Source organism: Panthera onca, chromosome B4, assembly GCF_046562875.1.
Source record: "Panthera onca isolate mPanOnc1 chromosome B4, mPanOnc1 haplotype 2, whole genome shotgun sequence".
In the NCBI taxonomy this organism is placed as follows: domain Eukaryota; kingdom Metazoa; phylum Chordata; class Mammalia; order Carnivora; family Felidae; genus Panthera; species Panthera onca.
Window position 1 is genome coordinate 15,708,323 of NC_138345.1, and position 26,959 is coordinate 15,735,281.

The following is a 26,959-nucleotide window of genomic DNA, read 5'->3' on the forward strand; positions in this document are numbered from 1 at the left end:
TACATGATTCTCACTGTTCCTAATACAAAAACACCTCAGTTGCTCAGAGGCAGAGAAGTTTCCTAAAATTTGGAAGTTCAATTACCATATGGGTAAAAAGAATTACAATTCCATAAGCAAAGTAAAATGTTAATGGAGACCTGGGGAAAAAAATTCAATATGTAATACAAAGAATTAACATCTCTAATATATGAAGAGCTTCTAAAAGGAGTAGAGACATAAACAAAGAGTTCACTGGTAAAAATTCAAATGTCCTTTTACATGGAAAAGATGTTCAGCCTCACTCTCAACAAGGGACATACAAATAAGAACTTTGGTGAGACACCATTTCTTAGCTCTCAGAATGATAAATATCCAGAATATTGAAAACAAATTCTGGCGGTGCTGTGGGGAAACAGGCACTCTCATACATTGCTGATGAGAACACAAGAGAGTACAATTCTTACAGAGGAGACTATGGCAAAGTCTAGCAAAAAGTTAGGCATTTATTTTTTGACGAAGCAACCACACTTTTAGAAATTGATCTCAAAGATGCGTTGGCAAAAATGCAACAAGACAAGTTCACAAGGACTTTGTCGCAGTACTATCTGGAATTCCAAAAGGCTGGAAGCAAGGCAAATATCCGATGAGAAAGTCCTTGTTGAATAGACAGTGTATGAGATGTCTATTAATGGCACACTATGGTCTAGTTATGGACTAGTCTCTATGACACATCAAGTGAAAAAGCAAACTACAAACCAGTGTATATTGTATGTTATCTTTTTTTTAAGGGAAAAATATGATTATATGTGATTATCTGCTTATAGTTTTGAAATGGAAGGATAAATCCAAGACTAATACAAATTGTTACCTTTTTTTAAATTTATTTATTTGTTTTCAGAGAGACAGAGACAGCTCTAGTGGGGGAAGGGCAGAGAGAAAGGGAGAGACAGGGTCCCAAGCAGGCCCCCCGTTGCCAGCACAGAGGTCAATGCCAGGCTCGAACCCACAAAGCCAGGAGATCATACCCTGAGCCGAAACCAAGAGTCAGATGCTTAACCTACTGAGCTACCCAGTTGCCCCCAAAATTGTTACCTTTTAAAGAAGAAAGGAATAAAATGGAAGGGATAAGGATAAAAGCTAGACTTCTCTAAATTTACCGTGAAGTTTGATTTGGCTTTGGAACTATGAATATGTTTCACATAATGATAGAGAAAAATTCAATAAAAATGAAAAAGTGAAATCTTTAAAATCACAAGCAAAATGAAATGACTATATTAAGCTAGCAGTTTAAACAGGGAGAGGAGAAATATTCCAAGACACTTTAAAACACTGTAAAGTTTGATTGCAGAACTGGAGTGAAACATATATTAAGTACAAAAAGAATAATTGAGAAATACTAAATGGCTTTCAGTTATCATGTTATTAGTAATAATATTAGTATTGTTATTTTGAAAATTCACACAGTAGGATTAGGTACATAGGTAATATGTGAATGTCACTGGGAACCAGGATTTTTCACGAAGTGAGAAGTACAAACATAAAGTTAAAAAACCTATAATTTCAATATGCCAATATTTTGGAAGATCACTAAGAATACATGATATACCTTTCCTTTAAAAATAATAAAAATATTTCCCAGTTCTTTCCACTGAAAGTTCTAGAGACTTTGTTCAGTCTAGTAGCAATAGCCACTCCTAGCACCCAGGTTATGAAACCTAAATACCATTTCCCGGTAGAGGAGTATGAACTGTTCCGGTCCTAACACAATAAATATGTATGAAGAACCTAGAAAATCTTTCAGGGCAGAAAGCAAGAAAATTTCTACAGATAACAGAAACTTGGATCAAAGAAGCTTAGAAACTAATTATCAGTTCTCCCACTAGCCAAATATGGAACATTTTAACATTAAAAAGTTTAGAATGGATTAGATCACATATGATAAAATGTGTGTTCCTGAGTATTAAAATCAATAAAAAATAAAAGAAATAATGACTAATTGTTCATTCTGAAGAAAGCTAGGAAGCCAAGTCATTAATTTGAATACTGGGGAAATATTAGAGAAAGAATCAAGCATGTATCCTATGTTTCCTTTATGATCTATATGGGAATGTAACCAAATAGTTGACATGAGAAAGTTCAACTCTATTGAAGAACTCCAGACAATAAATAAAGAAGAAATGGTAAAATTCAATTGTCATCATTTTGAAAGCCCCAGTGAACAACTAACCTAAACAATGAACCTAAGGGTTGCTAAGACCATTACAGAAAGTGTGAAGGTTTCTAATGGAAAGATCAACCAGGGACAGTCAAAACACTCGAATCAATGCTGCAGTCATAATAGGGAGACAAGTGGATATCCAGTACCTTCTAATGTGATTATTTTTGTCTCCTCAAAAATAAAACTGAACTGGATCAAACCTCTAGCTTGATTTAACTACCCATTTACAGCATGAGGAATGGCACATGGGATATAAACAGCAAAATCTAGACTCTGGGATAACAGCAGTTTCTGTAATAAATAAATGTGAGCAATGATTAGGATTCTGTAATTGTAAGGAATTATTGTTTGTTTTAGTTTTGTTTTCAGGCACTGAGAAGCAAACAGTGAAGGGCTGTGATCTTGAGGGAAGGGAAGGGAAGCACATGTGATAAATCCCATGTTCCTTCCAGGATTCTCCCTGCAGGCAGCTTCCAAATTACACACAGCACAGGGCAGTGGGAGTCCAAGGAGCAGCAATCCTCTTACTGGGTGAAAGAAACAAAATTTAGAATTTGGGGCTACTAGAGTGGCCGGGATTTTCGAATAAGGTACTATAGAGAAGACAGCTGCATGACAATGGCACCCCAAAAAGGTATAGGAGTTTCTTTGGGCCCTTAGCTGAATCTTAAGCTGTATATGCACAGGGCAAGACTCTAGAAGGCCTAATAAAAAATATAAGAGCTACGAGTCATAGTCAAAATCTCCAGCATATGTGTAATGTGAATCCCAGAAGGAGAGGAGAGAAGAAAAATAAAAGAAGCATCATCTGATCATCTCCATAGATTTAGAAAAAGTATTTAATATACCTCAACATCCATTCATGATAAAAACTCTTGACAAGCTAGGGATAAAAAGTAAGATGGTTTAAAAGCATTCAAAATATCTTTGACACTTCTTCCATTGAGATGGGGTCTATGTCTCCTCCCCTTGAATCTGGGTGGGCTTATGAGTGCTTCAACCAATTAAAAGTATGGCAGAAATAACAATATGACTTCCAAGATAGGTCAGAAAAAGCCATGCAGCACCTGCCCATGTCTGTTGAAATGGTTGCTCTAAGAAAAACCAAGGACCACGAAAGAAGTTCCACTAATCTAAGACCAACATCACAGAGGCGCTACATGTAGACACTCAAGTCAACAGCCTGGTTCAACTCTTCTCCAAAAGCCAGCATCAACTGAGCGAGCTTGGGTTTCTAGCCTCACTGAGCCTTTAGATGACTACAATCCCGGCCAACATCTGGTAATAACTGCTCACCAAATCAAATGACAATTGGTCTCTTTCCAAATTCTTGGTCCACAAAATCAGAAACATAATAAAATGATAAATGTTCTACAACACTAAATTTGTGGGTCATTTATTATACAGTAATAGTAATTTGCAGCAAACTTCCTTAATCTGATAAAAGTTATCTACAAAAACTTACAGCTAAAACATTATATTCAATGGTGAAATACTGAACATTTCCCATGAGGTTGGGAACAAGATAATAATGCCCAGTCCACCACTTTTGTTCAGCATTGTACTGGATGTCCTAGCCAGGGCAATAAATAAGTTGAGGGAAAGAAAGAAATAATAGTTACAAAGATTGGAAAGGAAGGTGTTACAAGGAAAACCCCAAGCCCAAAATGGTGCCACTTAGGCCAAGTCCTCAAACTTGGGCTTAATACCTAATCTAATTGTACTTTCAACCTTCCCCGGAAATATAATCTTAACCTGTCAGTCAGGAATTTTCCACTCAGCGCCATGAGGCTGCCATATGGGCTTTCTCCATCTCCCAAAGGAAGATGAGGTAATCTGCATGATCAGACCCCTTACTCTTCCCCCTAAGGGAAGACCTTGCCTGGATCAATCTTTTTCTTTTGCTAATAACTTCTTGCCTTGCCATTCCTTCCTATAAAAACTTTTCATTTTATATAACTCCTTAGGGCTCCCCTCTGTTTGCTGGATAGGATCCTGACCGATTCAAGCATTATTTCATAAAAACAATTAGATTCAAATTTACTCCATTAAATTTTGTTTCTTAACAAAGAAAAACAGGCTTTATTCATTGAGAACATAGCTGTGTATGTAGAGAAATCCAAAAGAATCTACTAAAAAAAACTATTAGAATTGATTAATGAATTTAGCAATGTGGCTAGATTCAAAATCAAATGTTTTTTAAAAATACATCATAATTCTACATACTAACAACAAATAAAAATGCCATTTTAGAAAACGGCATCATTTTACATAATATAAAATATTCAATATCTAGAAAAAGACAACAAAATATATGGAATCTATAAACCATCGCTAAGATAAATTATAAGAGGGCTAAATAAATACAGAGATGGTCCATGTTCATAAATTGGTAGGATCAATATTTTTAGGAATCCCAGAAGATTGGGGAGGGGGGAAATTAAAAAATTGATTCTAAAATTATAATATATATATTTATATATATAATATGTAAAATATAATATATATATTTAAAATATAATATATTTTATATATATAATAAATATGTATATATTTTTAAAAATTTTTTTAGAGAGAGAAAGCAAATACACGAGCAGCAGAGAGGGGCAAAAGGAGAGAGAAAGAGAATCTTAAGCAGGCCCCATGCTCAGCACAGAGTCCCCATGGGGCTTGATCCCACGATCTTGGAATCATGACCTGAGCCAAAATTGAGTCGAATGCTCAACCAACTGAGGCACAAGGTGCCCCATATTAAGCATATTATAAAAGACAAAGTTGTAAGATTTACACTACCAGATTTCAAATTTCAGTAGTTAAGCCAATGTGCCACAAGGATAAATAGACCGATTGAAAAGATAAGAAATCCCAGACATAAATGCACAGATTTATTGATGAATGAATTGGAGCTTCAGTGTACTGCTCTCTTTGCTTTTTTACATGTTTATAAAGTGTATAGTAAAAAGTAAAAAAAAAAAAAAAAAAGTAGAGCTCCAAAAGGCAAAATACCAACGCAAAGAATGAATTATCAAATGGTCACTAAGATAAGGAATACTAAGTGAAGGAGTAGACAATGTCATCAACAATATCCCTGCAGTAATTTACTAGTAAAGTTTATAAAAATGTTGTTCAGTAATTTCATAAGGGGTCCATTCAGATTCATGATTTCTCATCTTTTTCATTCATCCAAATTTTATTATCTCTGAACACAAAATGAAATTTCAATGCATTGCAGATTTATTTGATGTGAAAGGAATTACAAAAGTATTATATAATCCTTACATCTCAAAACATGTAATGTTATCCACAAGTCTAATACTAATCAAGAAAATTTACTGATCTCAAGATTTTGCTCTATTTTTCTTCTTGTTTACACTTACCTGGTTGCTGTGTTTCCCATCTTATTGTGAAGCCTCTCTCATTTCTTAAATGTTCAGAGTAGAGATGAAAATAGAGGGCATTGTCACTACTGAGGAGTTCATGAGGGGGAACAGAGCCACAGAATCTTCCAAGTTGAAATGCCGCAGAGGAGTCTCCATCGTGAACCTGAAGAAACTCGTGTGGACAATTGTTCACTGATTCTAACTGGAAAAAAGTGAAAGTGATACGCAGCACCTAAAAACATAAAGGTCACAATACATTATTTTTCACTTCCATGTCAATTCTAAAGCATTTCTCCCAATAAGGAAGCATTCATATTAATTCACCTTTCAAAAGACAGATCTCTAATTTCTCAATTATCTGCAAACACATATGACAACCCTCCATATTATTAGATAACTTGTGTTAAAAATTGCTTAGGCTTCTGCCAATATCAAAATATATCAAAAATCTTGATGTTAATAAAATAGATTTTTAACAGCTTTATTAAGGTATACTTGATATACAAAGAACGATACATATTAAATGTGTATAATTGGATGAGTTTGGACATATACCAACACCTGTGATGCCATCACCACAGTCAGTGTGCTAGGCATATTCAACACCTCCCAGAGTTTCCTTGCGTCTCTCTTTCTTTCTTTCTTTTAGTGGTCAGAACACAACGTGAGATCCACTGTCCTAACAAATTTTGAAGTGCATGATATGGCGCTGTTAACTATAGGCACTATGTTGAACAACAGATCTCTAGAACTCACTTATCTTGTATAACTGAAAATACCCACTGAGTTGTTACTGAATCGGTTAATGAAATATACGTACCTAGATTTCATTTAACTGTCAAGTCCATTAAACGTAGGCACTTCAAATGTAGAGCTGACAATCATGCTTCGAAATCAGTAAAATACAATGGACATGTAAAAAACCTACCTTGAATTAAGTTTAACTGACAAATATGACCATTCACAAGAATTTATACCCTGATCACCTGAATAATCTGTAGTGTGCAGCATCCACACAAATGTTCACTGATCCCCGGAAATGCTGATTCCTGAGGGTTCTCTGAAGCTCTTAATGAGATACTAACAGATTGACAACTTCAGGTATAGACTGAGCTAGGCATGGTATAGATATGTGTAAAGTCCCCAAGTCTTCAGTGGTTGGATATCATTAAGAGACGGGTGACACCAAGAGTGGAGAACAGGGAAAAAGTAATCTGAAGTGTTCTGAGCATACAAGTAGAAGAGAATAAACCCAAACATACATTTCCAAGTTAAAATGTTAGAATGTACAAACTCAAATATAATGATATAATTCATATAATAAAAATTTTTTGGATAGTATCATTTAAAACAGCCAAACTGCTAAAAGGAAGCTGTTGAATTTGATATCCACCGCGATCTAAAACAACAACAGCATTGAGCTAATGAAAAAGGATATCACGATATTTTTGAAATTCTATGCTAGGGTATTTTTAAGATCTGTTACCCAACATTACATCATTTTTGTCCTTGAAGAAATTTCAATAAAAATTGAATAAATGTTCATGAACTGAACTATCCTGATTTCTATAAAATTTCTACTATATTGTGCAAATTGTGGAGATAAGATTTAAAAATCAAAACAACCAAGGAAAACAGCTGAATTTATTTTACAAATCGATAATAAAACTATTAACGTTTTTTCACAAAATGACTTTCTTGAAAGAAAAATGTTTTCAATGTCAGGAAATAGAATTCATGAACACTAAATGGAAGGAAGGAAATTCACATAACATACCCACTGGGAAATTGATTTTGGAGTTTATGCTATTATAGGGTCACCAGGCTCCAAAGAATCCTCCCTTCTCAAGGGAAAAAATGTTTTGTGACCATTGTACAATGACCCCCTGTAACATCAGTTCACAGGGAAAAGTTCACAGAATTGCAAGGGAACACCTTATCTATCCAGACACCCAAGTTCATTTTAATGAGTCCAGGAGTTGGTTGAGAAATAAATATTTGGAAAAGTCTGAGTAATGAATGCTGGGGATAGAAGAACTAAAAACTTCAGGGTCAGATCTGAATTTGAGGAGTGTTCATGCAGCAGTTCAGAGTCATCAGAGTTGAGTGGCCTGGGTTTGAGTCACTGCAGGCCACTTACAAACCACATGACCCTGGACAAATTCCTCAGCTGCTCTAGGCTCCACTTCCTCATAGTAAAATGAGAGTAACAATTCTTATCTCTCAGGCTACAAGGGTTAAAATACAATGACACAATGTCGGTGAAGCAATTAGCACAGCACAATGGCACACCCAATGGCACAAAGAAGCACTGATAAGAAACCCATCTTAATAGCAGTCCCTATTTTTGCATAATAATCAGCAGAACACTGAGTGGTCTTCCTCAAACACTAGTGTCTCAGTGAGAGCAGGACTTTACAAATTCCCTGCTTGCAGTCAGCCAATCCCTGCAGAGAATTATCCATACTGGACAAAGCCTGGACTTTGAAACCAGACAAACTTGACTTTGAAATCCTATTCCTCTAATTACCAGCTAAGAAATGCTTTTAAAAAATTACTTAGCTTCTCTTAGTTTCCCTTATCTTATCTACAAAATAAGGACACTATTACTTTTTTCAAAGAGTCAGTGTAAGGTTTAGAAAAGATGCATAAAATATCTAGCCCAAAGCCTGACACCAAGCAAGTCCTCAATATATGATAGTTGATTTACCACTATGTGTATTTTATGGAATATATACACATATTACATGTTCGCATAGATAAATGAAATGTGCATTTAGACAGGAGCTATTACATTTACCTTTCCCTCTTCAGTTCGGATAACCCAGAAGCAGTTAACATCATGCACATAACCAACATCAGGGCTTTTATAGCTGAAGCTTCCATTCATCCCAGAGAGGGACCCTCCACAAACTGCCAAGGGAAAGATGAACTGTTCTTTACAGAGACTCTGAAAAGGAGGAGGCTAGGTATCTCTCTCTAACCTTGCTGCTGAAATATTAGAGAAGTCTGAGTGATTAACATTGGAGACAAATGCCCTGTGGTTCTCTCTTCCCCCCACCCCTTTGTCTTTGGACACCCACCTAAATCCCACCTCTTGTTTGAAGTCTACTTGGGATTTCCTTGCCCCCACCATGAACCTCCTCTGCCCCCTTTTGTTTTCTCTGGCTCCCATTCTCTCCACCTCGTGATACTTGATTTGACCCCAAGCAACTTAGTTCTTATCTACTTCTTGTCTCTCCTCTGCCATTTTGGATTAGATGTGCCTCCTCAACCAGAAGATCAGCAAGTAATATGTGGAGATAGTGTTTTATGCTTATTTTCCCACAGTATCTACCATAGTCCTGAACACATAGTGAGGTCTCAATAGACGTGCTGATTCAGAATCAAGAGTTCTGAGAGAGGACGAGTAATCAGGAGAGGCTGGATGAAGGAGATTGAAGCTTGAAGGTGAAGTACTCCTGAAGGACAGATACATTTGGATGTGAAGCAATGGAAGAATTCAGAGAAGTATGGAGAAATAAATATCTCAAATATTGGAACACAGCATGGTGGTATATGGGATCAAGTGACAAGAAAAGATGTCTAGATTGGAAAGGGAGTATTATTAGGAAACTAGTGAAAAATAAGGTTGATTGGATAGGGTAAGGCCTAGTTATAGAAGATAATTGAGAAAGAGTCCCAATCTTTAACAGGCGACGGGGAGTGACTGTATGTTCTAGAGCAGGAGAGTGATACGATTTAATGAGTAATATTATAGGGAGATTAAATGGCTGCTGTAGAGAAAACTTCCCTTAGAAAATGACAATATCTTAGCATATTCTGTTTTCAGAACAGACATAATAAAAACAGCAAATACCAATTTACTTCTTCCTTTGAAGGAAGGTTCTTCTTGGCCTAAATTGAGATAAATACTTACCTTGTAAATTCTATACTAGTGCTTGAAGGAAAGACTTAGTTGGAAGCATTTGTGCAACTAGACAAGAAAGTGGAAGAATCCGCAGCAGGACTCACTGAGGAATGATCCTTCTAAGCTGTGGTACAAGAGACGCTGAGCATACCTTGCTGGGGAATCTGACACAGAAATCCAGTCCAGAAACGTGTGCATTCACAACTGAACGCATTGACGCCATCCACACAAGTCCCCCCATTCAAGCAGGGGTTGCTCAGACACTCATTTATATTTTCTGTACAGTTGATGCCGGCCCAACCTGATTCACACTTACAAAGATAACCAGAAACCGTTTCCTAGGGAAAGAAAACCATAATGCCATGAAACAAATAAATGGACGATAAACGTTAAGCCAACTCAAAGAACAAAGAAGGGTTATGTGATGTATGTAGCAGGTGTTGAGCCACACACACCTTCTACAATTCTTGTAATAATTCATTTAAATGGTAACTACTAAGGAAGGAAGAACAAGGACTCACAATGCATTGTCCATTTAAACAGGGGCGGTTCAAGCAAATATTACTGAGCTGCACGCATCCATTTGGCCCATAGCCATTTCCAGTATATCCCGGGAGACAAGTACAGAGAGGTAAAGAACCTGTCAGAAATAAAAATGGAAGCGTAAATACAGGTCTCCTTCATTCAGACCCAGTAACAAAACTCAGGCTCTGTTGTCTAGACAAGGAATTGCCAAAATCAAGTCTGCATATCCCTAGGGGCAGACATGCCAACTATAAAGAGGAAGTATTAGGATCTTTTTCTATGTTTCATCTTAAAAATAAAGAAGGCATTACATTCCAATACTTGATGCACAAATTGACATTGGTGCTGTCAGTCCATATGTCACAGTCCTGAGTTGCGTACAAATGTGAGGTATGCCAAGGGAAAAAAGAGTTTCTCACGGAGGGGTTGAGAGAAAAGAATATTCTTATGAAAAAAGACGGTATCTGTTGCAAGCACTGGCCCTATATGGACTATAAATAGGTACTCTTTTAATGCCCATTTATAGATGAGAACAAAACACAAAAAGGTTCGGTGGCTTGACCCAGGACACACAGCTGGAATACAGTGAAGCCAGGGAGAAAATCAAAATCCAAGCATTATTTTTCTAGAATCCACGTTCTTAACCATTTCAGTACTCTCTGAATCATTTAATAAACATTTAAATAGTCATAAATGTACATGTATGTGTGTGTGTATACATCTATATTCTTTTACATATGTGCTTATATACATATCACAAAATGTTTGATGCCATAGATACAAATAAATCTTAAAAAGATCCAAGATCTTAATGTTAAAAATAAAAGAAAGTATAAAAGAACAAGCACCTGACTATTTTTAGAGTTCGGTAGGAAAAGCCTAATTCTAAGAGGAGAAAATCCTATAAAAAAAGATTTACCTTTTTGACTACATAGAAATTTTAAACTTCTAAATAGAAAATACCACCACAAAATTAAAATAAAAACAATATGCCAGGGAAGATACATGTAAACCATAAGACAGATAATGAGATATTATTCTTAGTACATAATGAAATTTTACACATCAATGAGAAAACAGATGAACAAAGGACATAAAAAAAATAGAAAAAAATAAAGGCAGTAAAATATAAAAAGTATTAATTATTAGTAATCAAAAAGGTAATTTTGATGTAGTCAAAATCAAAATAATAGGAAGGCAATTTTTGCCTGTAAACTTGACCAAAATGAAAAATCACAGTAGTATCCATTATTGCCAAGAGTGGGAAACATGTAGTTTTCATACACTGTTGGGAAGTATAAACTGATACATTTCTGTGAGAAAATTTAGCAATATATATTTTAAAAATTTTTAATGCTTATTTATCTTTGAGAGAGAGAGAGTATAAGGTGGGGAGGGGCAGAGAGAGAGGGAGACACAGAATCTGAAGCAGGCTCCAGGCTCTGAGCTGTCAGCACAGAGTCCCATGCGGGGCTCAAAGCCATGAACTGTGAGATCATGACCTGAGCCAAAGTCAGATGCTTAACCAACTGAGCCACCCAGGTGCCTCAAGCAATATATATTTTTTAAATTATAGGAGGTGAAACTTCTTTTACACAGCATTGCAAACACTGTTGGTTATCCCCCTAGATCCACTTTTCCATTCTTTCGTAGTGAATTTTTTTTTAACTGAGGGCATAAGCTCCTGAAATAAACTACATTTCCAGCCTGACTTGCAGCCAGGGTTAGCAACAGGGCTCAGTCCTGGCCAATAGCATAGAAATGAAAGAGGCCTTAGAAGGAGTTGACAGGTGGTCCTTCCTCCTTTTCTCCTTCCTATGTGCTCAAACACAGTCATAAATTTAATTAGCTGGCTTGATTATCTTGGGAAATATTGCTAATTTAGACCAGACCACAGAGAGCATAGTCTACACATTTAAAAAAAAAAAAAAAATCCAAACGTATAGTTTTAAAACATGGATTATTTTTGGTTTGCAGATCAAAATAAGAACTTTGAGGTTAGAGGATTGTTTTCAAAATGTTGATTTGTTTCAGAAGGCCATAATGAAATACCCCAAACCAGAGGCAGAGAGGAGTCATCACCTAGAACTGAGGAGCATGATGCATGTGGGTGGCAGCCTCCATTATCGACCAAGCAGACATTGACGAGCGTGCACACTCTTCCATTGCCTTGGTACCCTGATCACAGAGAGAACAGGGCATGACAAACAACATTAAGAAGATGGAAGAAGAATCCCAATCCAAGAAGCAAACATCATGAAATCCAACCAGAGAGCTTCTATCATCACAACAGAAAAGGTAAATATGAAGTGTCATAAACAAATTCCTATCGTTAAGAAAAAGGACAACCATTTGGGAAACTGACTGCAGAAACCATGTTCTAATGGTGTTTCTAAGGACAAAAAAGGAAATGAATAAAGATGAAAAGATGCATGAAACTACTGGTAGACTGAGACAGTTGCTGACACTAAGCAAGTTGACATTTTCTAATTACAGTGACTTTAATGATCTAAGAGCTAAATTACTATAGAAGTCCCAAGTACTAACTTAATAAAGCAAATAGGGTTTCAGTTTATCCCTTAGAACTCCATGAACTTCTTGGATAGTCACTCAGGTTAGATCACAGAATACCAGTAATGACTTCTTTCCAGAAGAGAAGAGAAACTCTGAACAGGTATTATATGCCTACTAGTCTGCCTGTTACTGAGTAAACTTTATATGCAAAACATCTCATGAGTATTTGTGGGAACAATGGAGCTGTAGGTCTGTGATCCACAGAGAAAATTTTTCAAATTCTGCATTATCTCCAGAGGCTATTTCACAATTTGTAAAGTTTTGTTGTTTTCCACTGGTATTAAAAATATTTGTTATTGCTTTTTATAATAGAGCTGACCTAATGTGCCCTGAATCTGTAAGTTAAATAAAACTTTCTGCACTGCTCAGTACATCTCCTTAGACAGAGTCATATTTAAAATGGAGCACAAAACCATGTTTCCAAATGTTTCGCCTATAACGGTGTTGGGAAATTTGGCGTAGCACCTGGTGGACAGGCCTGACAGTGGTAAGACCCAAATGTATTCACACACGTAACAGGTGGAACCATAGAACAACCGCCATTATTTATGTCACATTCATTGATATCTTGGCAACTGTATCCGTTTCCTTGCCAGCCTAGAAAAACCAGAAGATTTGAAAAGTTAGCTCTATAGACAAGTTAACAACGAAGAAACGCATATAGCCAAAGATACATAAAAATTTGCTTCACTCTGAGAAACTACATATTAAAATGAGATTTTCATTCTTAAAAACAAATTCTGGCAAAGAGGCGGGCAAGTGAGGTTCTCATATGCTTTTAGTCAGAAGTCTATAGTTAGTAAAACCTATCTGGAAATAGATCTAGCGGTACTCATTAACATTTTTTAAAATATATACCTTTGGGGGCATCCGGGTGGCTCAGTCGGTTAAACGTCCAACTCCTGATTTCAGCTTTGGTCAGGATCTCATGGTTCGTGAGATGGAGCCCCACACTGGGGCTCTGTGCTGACAGTGTGGAGCCTACTTGGGATTCTCTCTCTCTCCCTCTCTCTGCTCCTCCCCAATTCACTGGTCTCTCTCAAAATAAATAAACTTTAAAATATAAATATATATATATATATATTTTTTTTATACATATAAATATATATATATATATATTTGACTAACAAGTCCACTTCTTTTTTTGACTAACAAGTCCTCTTCTAAAAACTCTCTTGCAGTGATAAAACTGCCAGCATCTACAGATGTAGGCAAGCAGAGGTCTACTGCAGTGTTGTTTAAAGGGGGGGAAAAACCCTCTTGATCATCAATTTGATTAAATATATTAGGACTCATGTTTACTGTCGAATACTACAAATATTTTTAATAACATGCACATATTTAACGTTTTTCAAATATATACATTAGCTAATAACACAAAATTTTAGAAGAATATGCAAAGAATGATCCCAATTTGGAGAAAGAATTTTTTAAAAACCTGCGTACGTGTCTATGTGTTTGTAGGAGAGAAGGAAAAGGAAGAAGAGGAGAGAGAACATGTGTTCACAGTGGTCTCGTTCAGAGCATGAGACTGAAGATGAAGAGAGAGTGTCATTTTACTGTTGGTATGTCTTTTTTTTTTTTTTTTTTTAACGTTTATTTTTGAGACAGAGAGAGACAGAGCATGAACGGGGGAGGGTCAGAGAGAGGGAGACACAGAATCTGAAACAGGCTCCACACTCTGAGCTGTCAGCACAGAGCCCGACGCGGGGCTCGAACCCACAGACCGCGAGATCATGACCTGAGCCGAAGTTGGCCGCTTAACCGACTGAGCCACCCAGGCGCCCCTTACTGTTGGTATTTCTGCTTGTATCCATTGTTACCTTGAGTTGTATTACTCCTATAATAACGATTAAAATTCTAAGAATGTTTAAAACCTTTTACATTTTTAAAAAATATTTCTTTTCATTGACTGAAACAGTCCCTCTCTAAAACCCTACCTAAGAAAATTATTGTATTTGTGGGTGAAGAAATGAATACACAGAAGAAAGCTGGAAGGAAACACATCCACATGTCAATGGTGGCCCTCCGAGTGATAAGACTCTGGGTATTTTTTGCTGTTTTATTTTCATATTTTTAAAGTTTCTTTATATTTTATAAGCAGCTTGTATTACTTTAATAGGCAGGGAAAAAATAAGGTCATTAACAGGAAAACAAAAAGCTTTTGTTTTTCTTTTTTCTCTACAACGATATAAAGAAGAATCCTTTAATTCAAATAATTTATTTTTCCGATTTCTAGTTTTTAAAGACTGTCACTGGCAAATTACCTTCAAGAATGTGGTTATTTGCTAATTTTATGTGCCCCTGAGACCTAAGAGGGAAAAAGTCTTCACGTGGTTTTTTTCAATTTCTTTCTAGTTACACAAGATCTAACCATGTACCATGAAGAAAGTCACTAAACCAACAGTCACAAAAGGAAGCAACTGGTGTGTGTGCTTCCCTTGATCAGACAGAACAATAGACTATTCAGCAGCTCAGCTCAGATCCACAGATCTGGGTTTGAATCCCGACTATGGGATTTGGGACAAGTTCTTTACCTTCTCCGCGTGTCAAGATCCTATCATTTAAAGTGGGAATAATACTAATTTCTAACATTTCTTGATTTTGTCACAGTTGTAAGAATCGAAATTTGCCTAGCACAGTGTCTCAGTGAGGTTTTCATGGAAGAACAGCTGCTATTACGTTCTCTTACGTGTTCCACCTTCTAACAACACACGAGGAGTGCCAACGGGCCTTGGAGACTCCCTGAGGTCTGGTAAACTGCTTACCGTGCACCCACCAAGTGCTTTCTTTGCTCATAGTAGGCTCTACAAACATGCCCTGAGTGGATGATAATGATCTCATATGGTGAGAGATGAAGCGTGGACTCAAGCCCAAGCAGTCTCTGAGTCCAGAGTCCACGTTTTCAGTGACTTGGCCTGGAGATTCGGTCTCTGAGGGGCTGAGCTGGAGTCAGACATCCCTCTTTACAGCAAGGCCACAGGGCCTTCCAGTGACGTGCCCTGGTGAGAACTACAGGGGCTCTAGAGGTGACACTAAAAGGTCAACTAATCTGCCTACGTACAAACACCTGGCCAGTAAGGTGGGACGAGAGCAGGTCTAGTCAGCTGATGGCCTTAAGGATCAGATGTCTGACCTCACCACCTCCCCGGCTAACCCTGCCCCCCCAGCGTTTGGCTCTGGCCCTCTGATTTCTGAGGCTGAATTATTACAGAAGGAAGACGGCCTGCAGTGCGATGTAGGGAAATAGAACCTGAGATGGGATTGGGATGCTTCCTAAGAACGGTCTCCTCATCTTTTGGCCGGGGAAGGAAAGCTGTTCTGGCACCTTGCCTGGCTGGGCGTGGCCGAGCCCACATACCTGTCGGGCAGGCCCCGCAGTAGAAGGAGCCTGGGGTGTTGAAGCACTGGGCAAGTGTGGAACACGGTGCAGGCTGGAGGCTGCACTCGTCGATGTCCAGCAGGCAGGCCGAGCTGTTCGGCGGGGACGTCCACCCCGCGTCACAGATGCAGCTGTACATGGGCTGGCAGAATGACAAGAGTGAATCAAAGCAATCAGGAAAATAAGCAAGAAAAGCTTTTGAAAATCTCACCAAGCCCCCGACTGTTTATCCTCTAGCGTTCATTTCCATAAGGCCAATTGAGTGGCTTCTCTTTTTCTTCCCATATGATTAAGCATTTAGACCCGACCACGCAAAAAGAGAAACATCTTTATTTCAGAGTAAGGAAAACCTATAATTTGCCCCAAAGATGCCAGGGAAAGAGCAACAACAATCAAGAACTGTAAGTCAATATAATTAAAGTCAATCCACTCAGCCCGCTATGTTTTTAGAGGGAAAAACACCCATGGAGGCACAGACCTTGGAAAATCCATTCTGTTTGTTTCCTTTTTGAAAGTCTTTCCTTCCCCTCCCAGCCACTCCCTCCTCCCACCATCACTGGAAAGGAACCATTTTCTATCAATGCATTTAAAAATATACAGAGAGAGAACTAAAAATAAAGACCTGAAGGTCTCATACAAGGCCAAGCGGGCCTTGTATGCTGAGTGCTCTTGAGGGTCAGGAGTCAAGGTTGTCAGGATCCAGAGCACTGGGAGAAGTCAGGCAGTCTGCAGACAAACTCAGGGTCCACAGCACTCAAAGGTGCTCCGGAGCCAGAAAGAAATCCAGACTCCTCAGAACTGCGTGCTGCCACCAAGAATGGGCCTTGGTGTTTCCATGTCTCGTCACTGTTATAGCTCGCGAGGCCAAGAGAAGGTCATGTCTCACAGAGAGATTTATGAAGTAAAAACAAAAAAGGCAGTAATTTCTATAATGATACCACCTCTGCGTCCAGTTTTCTGTTTATTTATGGACAACTCTCATCTTTTTCCTCACCTGTGCCCCCCTGAGAGCAGGAAGTACCTTCCTCTCTGGAACACTGCCAGAACGATGCTCCTCTACAGACATGCAGGCTAAGGGACTAATAGCAACCGTGACTCCCTCCACGAAGCCACGTTCTGGGAGGGACTCACCTTTCCAGCCTGCACTCGGACTAGATCCTCACAGATGCCGTGGACGCAGAGTGCTTTGGAGCCCCCTTCACAGTCATTGTATCTGGATGCACACTGGGGGCCGTGTGTCTCGGGGGAGCATAGACACCTGTTGGTTACACAAGAGCACAATGTCAGCGCCTGTGCCTCAGCACAAGTGCCTGTTTCTTAGCACCAATTAAAGAAAAGTAATAAGTCCGACTATAAGTCAATGACATTCACGTGGAATCATAAACTAGAAAACCAGATCTACTGGCTGGAGTCTTAGAGGAAAATCACTCTGCTCTGCTTCAAGCAGTGGGTTGAGTGAATGCGTTATCTCTCTCAAGAAGTAAGAGAGGGGTACAACTTACTATCTGGGCAAGACTGCCACCATAAATTCTTCTGGTATCAGGTCATCAAATAGCACTTTCAAAGGTCAGACATTCATAAACTAAGGGGGATGGAGTCCCTTGGGGATGGTAAAGGGAGAGATCAACAAGTCCATTCATCATCCATCCAACCAGACCCTCCAGTAAGCACAGGTGACCTTGACTGAGCTGATGTATTCCCAAAGGTTCTCTGGGATTGTAGAACTCCACAGACAATGGTACGTCCACATCTCAGAGTATGCAATCCATATTATCGTATTACAAAGGGCAATAGTTCCATCTGTTAGAGATGTAGCTTAGATAATAACATTTCTTTCATAGCCACACTTTAACTCACAAATGCAATTTGACATAATACCCAAGCTTGCAGTGGGTGTTTTGCTTTGAGAAGATTTCAGTTCAATAACAATCAAATAAGGAAATTTGTTTTAAACTATTGTCATCCTTCAAATTGCTGAGTTAGCTTTCTATCTGTACTGTAGCTTCCGAGGGAATGTGGAAGGTATGGGAAAGGCAGGTGGGAATGGGAAGGACACAGAGGGGTCATAGAGCCTCAGCCTATTTTCACAGGTTTGAGGGCATCCGATGGAGTGGAGAGCCAGGCCCGGAGTTGCCATTTGTCTGCCTTGAGCAGCACTGGCCCTCACGGGGGAAGGTGACCATAGGGGTCAAGGATCAGAGACAAGGAACACGGAGTGTCTGCATGGCCATGAACTAGTTTCTGAGTATTCTGGAAAAGGGGCCATTCTATAAGGCAAAGAAGCTCTTTTAACAATCTTGCTGAGGCACAAGGGACTCATCTCATGTCCGAAGATGAAGACACATGTGTGATTGACAGTGTGGGAAATGAGAGTCTGGCTGTTTGAGAAGCATCCAGAGCCACACTCTGGGCACAGAACTTGATGTGCCCATGGAGGGTTCCAGAAACTATTGCTGGGGTGGCACCTTTGAGTGGGTTCTAAGGAAGAAGACGTCACTGAATGTGACCAGAGACAGAGAGTAAAAACATGGAATCACTCACGCACTTCCATACAGAGTTGCCAGACCTAGCAAATAAAGACACGGGACGCCCAGTTAAATCTGACTTTCAGACCAATGAATACTTTTTTGGTATAATTAAGTCCCAGGCAGCTTTCAACATCAGTATTTCATTGTGTAAAACCTGTTCATTAAGGTTTCTCAAAACCTTTCTCATTAAGACAAGCTCATAGACTAACCACAATAGATGATTAAACTTAAAAAACTTTTCAATTATTCATTCCCTATGTATAACTATTTATCTTCCTCTCATCTCTCTCTTTCCATACTCTCCCTCTCATACCCCCTTCCCTTTTCTCTTCACTTGCCCGTCCTTACACAGAATATTCTTTTGGGAAATTTCATTAGATTCTTGAGATAATAGAACTTCACACTAGTTCATATATTTGAACATTTGATTCAGCTAGCTTCCTTGCTGAAAGTTTATTCTACCACCACGGCCAGCCACCAAAAAAGATTTTTAAAAAATCTTTAAACCAACTTTACTAGCTTTCTGAGCCTATCGTATATAAGAGATCTGAGTCTCCGAGACCAGATGGGACAAGATTGCCTGGATTTAAATCCTGATACTATCTATTAACTGTTCGCCTTAGGCAACATCATAACACCATTTCTTATAAAATAATAGTGCCCATCTATGAGCACTATTTTTACCTTGGGGTCATCTAAAGACATTTTCTGGTAGGAAGCGCTTGGGCAACTGTGTTTATCTTATCAGTAAGTGCTTTACTATTGGAAAATGACTTAAGATTTGAGAGGAGATTCTGGTTCCTGGACATGCAGGTAAATCCTCTCTATCTCCTCCTTCTCACTTGGAGAAAATGAATGAATTTTAATCGCACACTTTCTGCTAAATAACTACAAAGTATATTTCTTTCATTTAAATGTAACAATGTGAGAAGACAGGCGGTGGGGGGGGGGGTGGGGGGGGGGTAGGCAGTGAAGCATATCACCAGCTTCCTTGCTATGATCCTCAAAGACAAGTATTAATCTCATTTTACTGGCAAGGCTCACGTTGCCCAAGGCCACGGAATTAGAAACAGGCACAAGATGAATTAAAACCTAAGTCTGTGTTACTCTTGCTCCGATGTTTTTCTGTGTCACGCTCCCATGTTGTGAAAGGTAGTTAGTTAAAGACTTTCCATTTCTGTGTGTCTTTTTAACATAACAGTGTTTGCATGCAAAATATATTCTCAAGGCGGCTGCATGTGACCTTTAAAGTAAAAGAGTGACCATCTATATACCTCCCCGCACAAGTCACTTGCATAATGGCTTTCTATTGCTGATTTAGTTCTGGCGGAACAAAACTGGGCTTGTCAGTCTTCAAAAGCACTGCGAGGGCCTTTGGCAATTGGGAAGAGGTCAAATACACTTTCAAAGTCATAGTTTAACTTGCATTAGAGTCCATGGTTCAATATTAACGTAACTGACTCACTGAAAGAGGTAATGAGTTTAATACCTAACTACCATCCGAGCTAAAACCAGATTGTCCTCATCATTTAAACTCTGCATGTTTTAAAAACCCACCAGTGATGACAGTGGAAATAAATAAAATAAAGTGTGCTAATCATCATTGCACTCCTGGAGAAAACACACAAACAACAAACTCAGCGGTTTTTTTTCTAGAAAGCCTTCTAGATCTGAGTGTATATGGCACACACCATCCATGCTTAGCAAATCTGCATCCCAAGCGCTGTCTTCAATCCAGAGTAAGCAGCAGGATGATAAACATCAATTCTTCAGAACAAAGAGGCAATAGGAGAATCAGGAAGTGGCAAAATATTGTCTGTTAACTCTTTGAAGCTTTTGGGGGCAAGACTTCAGCCACGGGAATTGCTGGAAACAGAAAATGGTCTCCTTGCCCTAGTTTCATTACTGGGGAAAAAAGTTTTTACCAGAAAATTTCCTAGGAAATAAGGCTTCCAATTAATTAGTATCTGCATAGTGCTTTATCTTTCAAAGGTCTTTGTAATTAGGAATTATTAATCTCTTTAAATAAAGACTCCTTTGTCCTTCCCCAAGTAAATGGGTTCCAAGAGTTAGAGGCTGAAGTAGGTCCCAAATCCAGAGCAAACCCTTTGCCATGAACACATTTCTGCAGGTCCAGACTATTCAACAGTGGCTCATTTCCCTTTAACAAATGTGTACTGAAGATTCCCAAATAGTTTTCTAGCCTCAGAGAAGCTACTGATTAAGGGGCATTTAATCTCATGTAATTAATAGCACACAAGAAAATATCTAAATGTTCTCTGTTTCATTACACAGATTCCACAAAGCAAGCATTTAGTCTTTCGCTCATACACATTTTTCTATTTTCTGATATTCCTCCAAAAATTCTCCATCAAATGCCTGAATAGGAGTCTTTAGTTCGTAGATATCAACTGGAATTCATGGAGCTTCATAAACTATCCTCACATCAAGAAGAAGAAACCAGATCTAAATGTTCTGTTCTTAACTGCAAATCTATGAAGGACAGAGGCTAGAAACCAAAACCACTTCCAGAGTCAGCATAGTGAGTTCTTGGGCATTTTTACAGGAAGGTGCAAGAGAGAATTCAATATTGCTCATATAAAGTTGAATTTTCCCTTTAGGTAGCTCTCAACAAATAAAAATGGTTCTCTCTCTTTCTCTCTCTCTTGTTTATGCCTGGAAAAAGAACTCTACTCCTTCACATGCAGCAAATAGTTATGTTATGGTATATTTTTTTCTTTTCCATTTTTCAGGAGTAAAAATAATTTACTGGGGGGAGAACAAAACAATTTTGGCTTCGTCTCTGGGTCTTCCCCCACCTGCTACACATCTTTGTTATTCTATTGGCTTGTGAGACCCCACAACACGTAATGATACAGGAAGACCAGGAGTGAAATCTAATCTCCAGGACATTCCTCGATATCAGGAAGACAGGAAAGTATTAGTTCTAGGAATAATTTTCCTCCAGTGTCTCCAAGAAGCAATTCTCGTTGATAAGTGCCCATAAACAGACATCAGGAGATAATGCTTTCAAGGGAATGAAAGATTAGACCTGCATTTTGGATCTCACCCAAACTTGAATGCTCATAAAAGCAGGAGTCAGGGGGTTCACCAAAATGGGAAACAAAGTCCTGAACGCAGAAGTCTCTGCAATAAAATAATACTTAATTTAAGTCAGAGGTGATTGATTTTGGTTCTGCACGATGGTGAAGCTCATGAAAAAATCAGAAGTTTGAATGAATTCAGTTTGTGACTTGGAATGAGCAAAAAATCTTAAGATCAGATCAAAAGAACAAAAGGGTCAGTCAAATGAAAAAGAGAAGGATTGTGACTGCCTTTTTTGACAAACGATGAGAAAATAACAAAATTACTGCACTCATTTTTGCTGGAAAGAATAGGATGGATATTGTTACAAGGGAATGGAAGAACAAGATAGCAGAGGCATTAGTAAGAAAGCAAACAATTGCTCTTTACTCCACTGAGATTATACCCCTGAGGACTGAAAGAATGTGTTCACGTTATAACACAATCAACTTTTTTCACCTTTTAATAATCACAGAACATAGGAGCCCAACCAAAATATGGGGAAAGATCATGTCTAGAGTTCTTAAGTTTTTTTTTTTAAGTGACTTTAAGGAACTATACAAAAGTAAGTTTGATGTTGATCTGCCAAAAATTTCTAGACTTGATGGAAAGATAATGTGTCAGCCACTATAGCTTTAATAACCAATACTCAGACAGTCTGATGGGAACGTGGAGGTGTGGTTATGCCTAACTCAGCTTAGTAAAGGAAGGGACGTTTTCTTAGGGTGATGCCTGAGCTGAGCAGGAGGACTCTCTAGACAGAGTAGGTCAGAAGATAGGAACTCTGTGATGATTGTGGTAAGGGGCCTCACAGCTCCTTCAAGACAGGCAATGAGAGGTAACTACATGGAGAAAACCTCAGTTCAGTCTCTAGTCTTGTTATAGTCAACATTTTACATAGCACTTGACTGAAGATATCCTTACTCAAGCTAGCAGCTCACTTCTCCAATGAATGAGTGCAGCAGGGGCTTGTGGGTATGGTGGGGTAGCCCTCTTCTGGTTAATGCTCTTCAACGGCAGCCCCTTCAGTGCTCTGACTTCTACTAAGTCTTCAGCCTTGTCTTCCCCATGCTGTCCCTACTCCCTGTGCCAGCCACCGGGTCCTTCTTCCCATTTCTCCGGGACTCCAGAGAAAGGGGGTAAGAGTTCATGGGGTAAGAGTTGAGGACGTACAAGGGTTTCTTCATCTAAATAAATAGTTGTGTGTCATTAAATAAGAGTCATATATTTCTCATGGATGCTCTTGACTATGGGATGTTTAAGTCCTTCAAAAACCTACCCTAATGTTAAGAAAGAAAGACAGGGGTGGGGGGAGGAAGGAAGGAAGGAAGGAAGGAAGGAAGGAAGGAAGGAAGGAAGGAAAAAAAGAGAAGAAAAGAAAAAAGAAAAGGAAAAAGGAAAAGAAAGAAAAGAAAAACATTACCTGTAACTGCCTGCTGTATTTACACACGTGGATCCATTCTGGCAGCCCAAGGGTGTTTCTGAGTAAATCTCACATTCGTTCACATCAACTGAGCACAGAGGACCCTGCATTCATGTAAAGAATGAAGTCAGGTGCCATGGGTCACAGAAGCATCTGGGGCCAATATTCATACAATATGTTTAAGGATTTATATATCCACTGAAGTCCTCAGTCAAGCGAAATACAATCACGCTAATACTAATACTAGTTAATATCCAGTTATCCTTCCTCTTGAACTCAGATTTGGCCTAAAGGAGCCAAAGAGCTCTTGGTAAAATCATGCCAGTTGCACAAGAAGAATCCTTTTACGGGGGCCTGGGTGGCTCAGTTGGTTAAGTGCCCGACTTCGGCTCAGGTCACGGTCTTGCAGTTCGTGTGTGCAAGCCCCACACTGAGCCCCGCGTTGGGCTCTGTGCTGACAGCTCAGAGCCTGAAGCCTGCTTTGGATTCTGTGTCTCGCTCTCTCTCTGCCCCTCCCCGACATGTGCCCATGCTCTCTCTCTCGCTCTCTCTCTGTCTCTTTCTCTCTCTCTCAAAAATAAATAAACATAAAAAAAAAAAAAAACTTAGGCAAATCCTTATACAAAGTAATCCTCATGTGACTATGAAGCTATGCCTGGAAATATTCACTTAATTTTTTTTTAATGCACATGTCAGGAACATTTTCACCATTAATAGAAAAGGACAAGAATATTTACACAGCTATGTCAAGATTCACTTAGTACTGGGGCGCCTGGGTGGCTCAGTTGGTTGAGCATCGGACTTCAGCTCAGGTCATGCTCTCATGGTTCCTGAGTTTGAGCCCCTAGTTCAGGGTCTCTGCTGTCATCACCGAGCTGGCTTTGGATCCTCTGTCTCCCTCTCTCCTGCCCCTCTCTGCTTACGAGCTTGAGCACGCACGCATGCTCTCTCTCTCTCTCTCTCTCAAGAAACAATTTTTTTAAAGATTCATTTAGTACTTTCAGTGCTAACAATTTAAATTGATGCTAGCCAATATATCATGCCCTCCCATGTAGCTATGCAGACAAGTGATCCCCTCCTTAAGATGGCTTAATGTTCAGTGGGTTATATAATCATGCTCACCACCGTTTGGATTTTGGCATTCTTGGTGTAAGTCATTTGATTCAGGAGACCACAGAATCCTAGAAACTTCGGATGGAGAATGAAACATGTCTGAATGCTTCCAAAGAAACCACTGATGCTGACTCACCAGCATTTTCAACCAAAGATGGAGCGACTCACCTCCCACTGTGAGGTGCAGATGCAAACAAAGGAATTGTGAAGATTGAGGCAGGTCCCACCATTTTGACAGGGGTTGCTGCTGCAGACCTTTTTGTCCACCGTCTGAAACAAAGACAGGGCAGTCAGCGAGACCATCGTACTCTCAGCAGGCAGCAAAGAAAGGCATGTTTCAGGGCAGGTGCGCGTGTAAAGCACATTCCACTCCTCCTCCAGGGAGACTCAGCCTCCATTACTTTAAAGCAATTACCCAAGTTCTTCTCCGAATCAACTCTCTCATGAAAAACAACAGCAACAACAAAGTGTTTCACATTTTCAGTCTACGCATGTTCCTTCGCTATTTAGAAGCATTTAGCCAGGGATGGGATGAGGCGCGAGGGGAGAAGATGCTCGCTCTACTCTTTGGAAAAGCATTGTTCACCTGGGAAACATACGTTGGTGGACAAGAGTCAAGATTTCAGACTGGGAATAATAATGGACATTCCTATTGTACTAAGAAAACCAAATGGAAATTCCGGTTCTTTTTTTGTTATTCTTATCTTTGGTACCTCCAGATAAGCATGTGAAATCTGATCATCTTTTGCTGTCACCCGTCCTCCCATGGGTAAAGATGGCTGAACTCTTCTCACCCCGAGTCCCTTTATTTGAAATGCGGGCTTATATACACCCTCCACTCCCGTGCTCACGTGACGACTTTCAGACCAGAATCACAAACAGACCTGCCTTTGTCTATATAACCTGGAGAATCTTCCCGTATGTCAGCTACCAGTTCCAATCTCGTAAGCTTTGTAATACCTCTGGGGGGCAAGAAAACTTCTTTAGAGAGGACATGGCGATTGTGCAAGAAAACCTATTTTATTAACTTCACCTAATCATAGGCTAATTCTCTAAAAATGGGGCGAAAAAATAAATTTTTAAAAATTAAAGTTTTTAAACAGGGCAAAGTAATTACTACGTTCTTTTTTTATTCAGTGACTCAGAGAAAGTCATGTCTGTTCCCCTCATTTTACAGATGAAACTGAGAGCCAGAGGGTTGCCCACTGACTAAGCACCATTTATAGCCAAACCATCTCTCTCTTCCTTTGTCAAAAGTCAGGTGACCATGCATGTGGGGGTCTCTTTCTGGAGTCTGTTTTCTTTCATTAGTCCATCTATCTTTGTGCCAGGATCACAATTAGCCCTGTTTGTCAGAGGACACTCTTAAGGAAATTAACCACAACTCATTAGAAGTTTGCTGGCATACAAAAGCAACGTTGTCTGCGGCTTTAAAACTCAAAAGCGTATGGGGGCCCAGCAGGAAATGGAATCAGTAAGCAGCCAGGAGGAAGACAATGGGGAACTATGGCTAACTATTGTACCCAGAGAGCGTTGACCTATTGGAATGCATAAAAGGCATTTATATCCAAAAATCATTAAAAAATTCCTCCTGGGGGGTGGGGAAAGGGACACAGTCTGAAGTAATTTGACCATGGCCTCCAGCTCTTGACCTTTCACAGGAATAATGAAGCACTCTAGGAGACTGGAAACTCTAGCACTGTGTCTTCTCGACAGGTATGATTCCTTGCTTGTTTCATTCATTCAACTACTCCCTAAGAAGATAAAGGTTGAGGGGCAATTGATTACCAAGGTCAGGAAGAGAATACATAAGTGAACTTGCCTACCAAATTTAAAACACCAAAGTAGAGAGCAACACTTGAAGCATCATCACAACAGACCCAGAATATTAGAACAGGGATTCTTTACCTGGAATCTCCTTACTTTATTTTTATTTAAGTTTTTTTTTAACATCTTATTTATTTTTGAGAGAGAGAGAGAGACAGAACACAGTGGGGAGGGGCAGAGAGAGAGGGAGACACAATCCGAAGCAGGTTCTGGGCTCCGAGCTATCAGCACAGAGCCTGATGCCGGGCTTGAACCCACAAACCATGAGCTCATGACCTGAGCCAAAGTCGGATGCTTAACCGACTGAGCCACCCGGCACCCCTGGAATCTCCTTACTTTTATTCAAAAATTTTAATATGGGGACATTCTGTGCATTTCTCTGGGTAGATGGTTGTAGCTCCTATGAAAATCTTAAAAACACCAGCTAACTTCAGAACAGGTGAGAAGTCTAAAATCACAAGGACTAGTTTACAAACATGTACTAGTGAAGTCATGGAAGGGTTGCTCGAAGAAACTGCTCAAATTTAATTACCAGCAAATGTACCTGTAAGAAAGTTTGAAATATTTTGTGATACACCCCAAGCCTCTGAGTTTAATGTTGGAGAAGATGCACAGCCTTTCGACACATCAGCAAGTTGGGTGGTCACACTTACGCCCACATAACATGGTCAAAGAATGACAACGTTAAGAGGCAGAGCACGTGAAATGCTGAACTCAGAAGGTTTCACGTGCTCACATGCTTCACATGCCCAGGTACCCGGGGCCCGTCACTTGATGTGACGCTTGGGTTCCTCATCTATGTCCTGGGCGGCATAAACGGCGATGAGAATTGGATCATGGGAAGGAGCCAAGTCCTTGATACGGATCACCCGTCTACCCTCAGGTGAGAATGCCAGCTGCATCAGTGGTACCAGCACATTTCCAGTGAAAGATGTCAGCCAAGTGGTAGTTATGGGACTTACCTGCTGTAGGCTTTGAAATTTTCTCTCCAGATCCGCAAGCTAAGCGGTGAG

The 26,959-nt window shown here is 39.4% G+C and overlaps 1 protein-coding gene across 1 annotated transcript in view; it reads right to left on the bottom strand.

Annotated features, from left to right (window-relative positions):
* The window catches only part of CUBN (cubilin), a 273,361-nt gene that overhangs the window by 243,912 nt on the left and 2,490 nt on the right, over window positions 1-26,959 (bottom strand). Inside the window, exons 4-14 of the mRNA XM_060659546.3 lie at window positions 26,909-26,947; window positions 24,288-24,389; window positions 23,007-23,110; window positions 17,103-17,229; window positions 15,951-16,113; window positions 13,055-13,186; window positions 12,098-12,193; window positions 10,012-10,130; window positions 9,642-9,828; window positions 8,381-8,493; window positions 5,578-5,812 (exon numbers count right to left, since the gene is read on the bottom strand). Of these exons, the coding sequence (XP_060515529.3) occupies window positions 5,578-5,812; window positions 8,381-8,493; window positions 9,642-9,828; window positions 10,012-10,130; window positions 12,098-12,193; window positions 13,055-13,186; window positions 15,951-16,113; window positions 17,103-17,229; window positions 23,007-23,110; window positions 24,288-24,389; window positions 26,909-26,947 (1,417 nt within the window). The remainder of the gene's footprint in view (window positions 1-5,577; window positions 5,813-8,380; window positions 8,494-9,641; window positions 9,829-10,011; window positions 10,131-12,097; window positions 12,194-13,054; window positions 13,187-15,950; window positions 16,114-17,102; window positions 17,230-23,006; window positions 23,111-24,287; window positions 24,390-26,908; window positions 26,948-26,959) is intronic.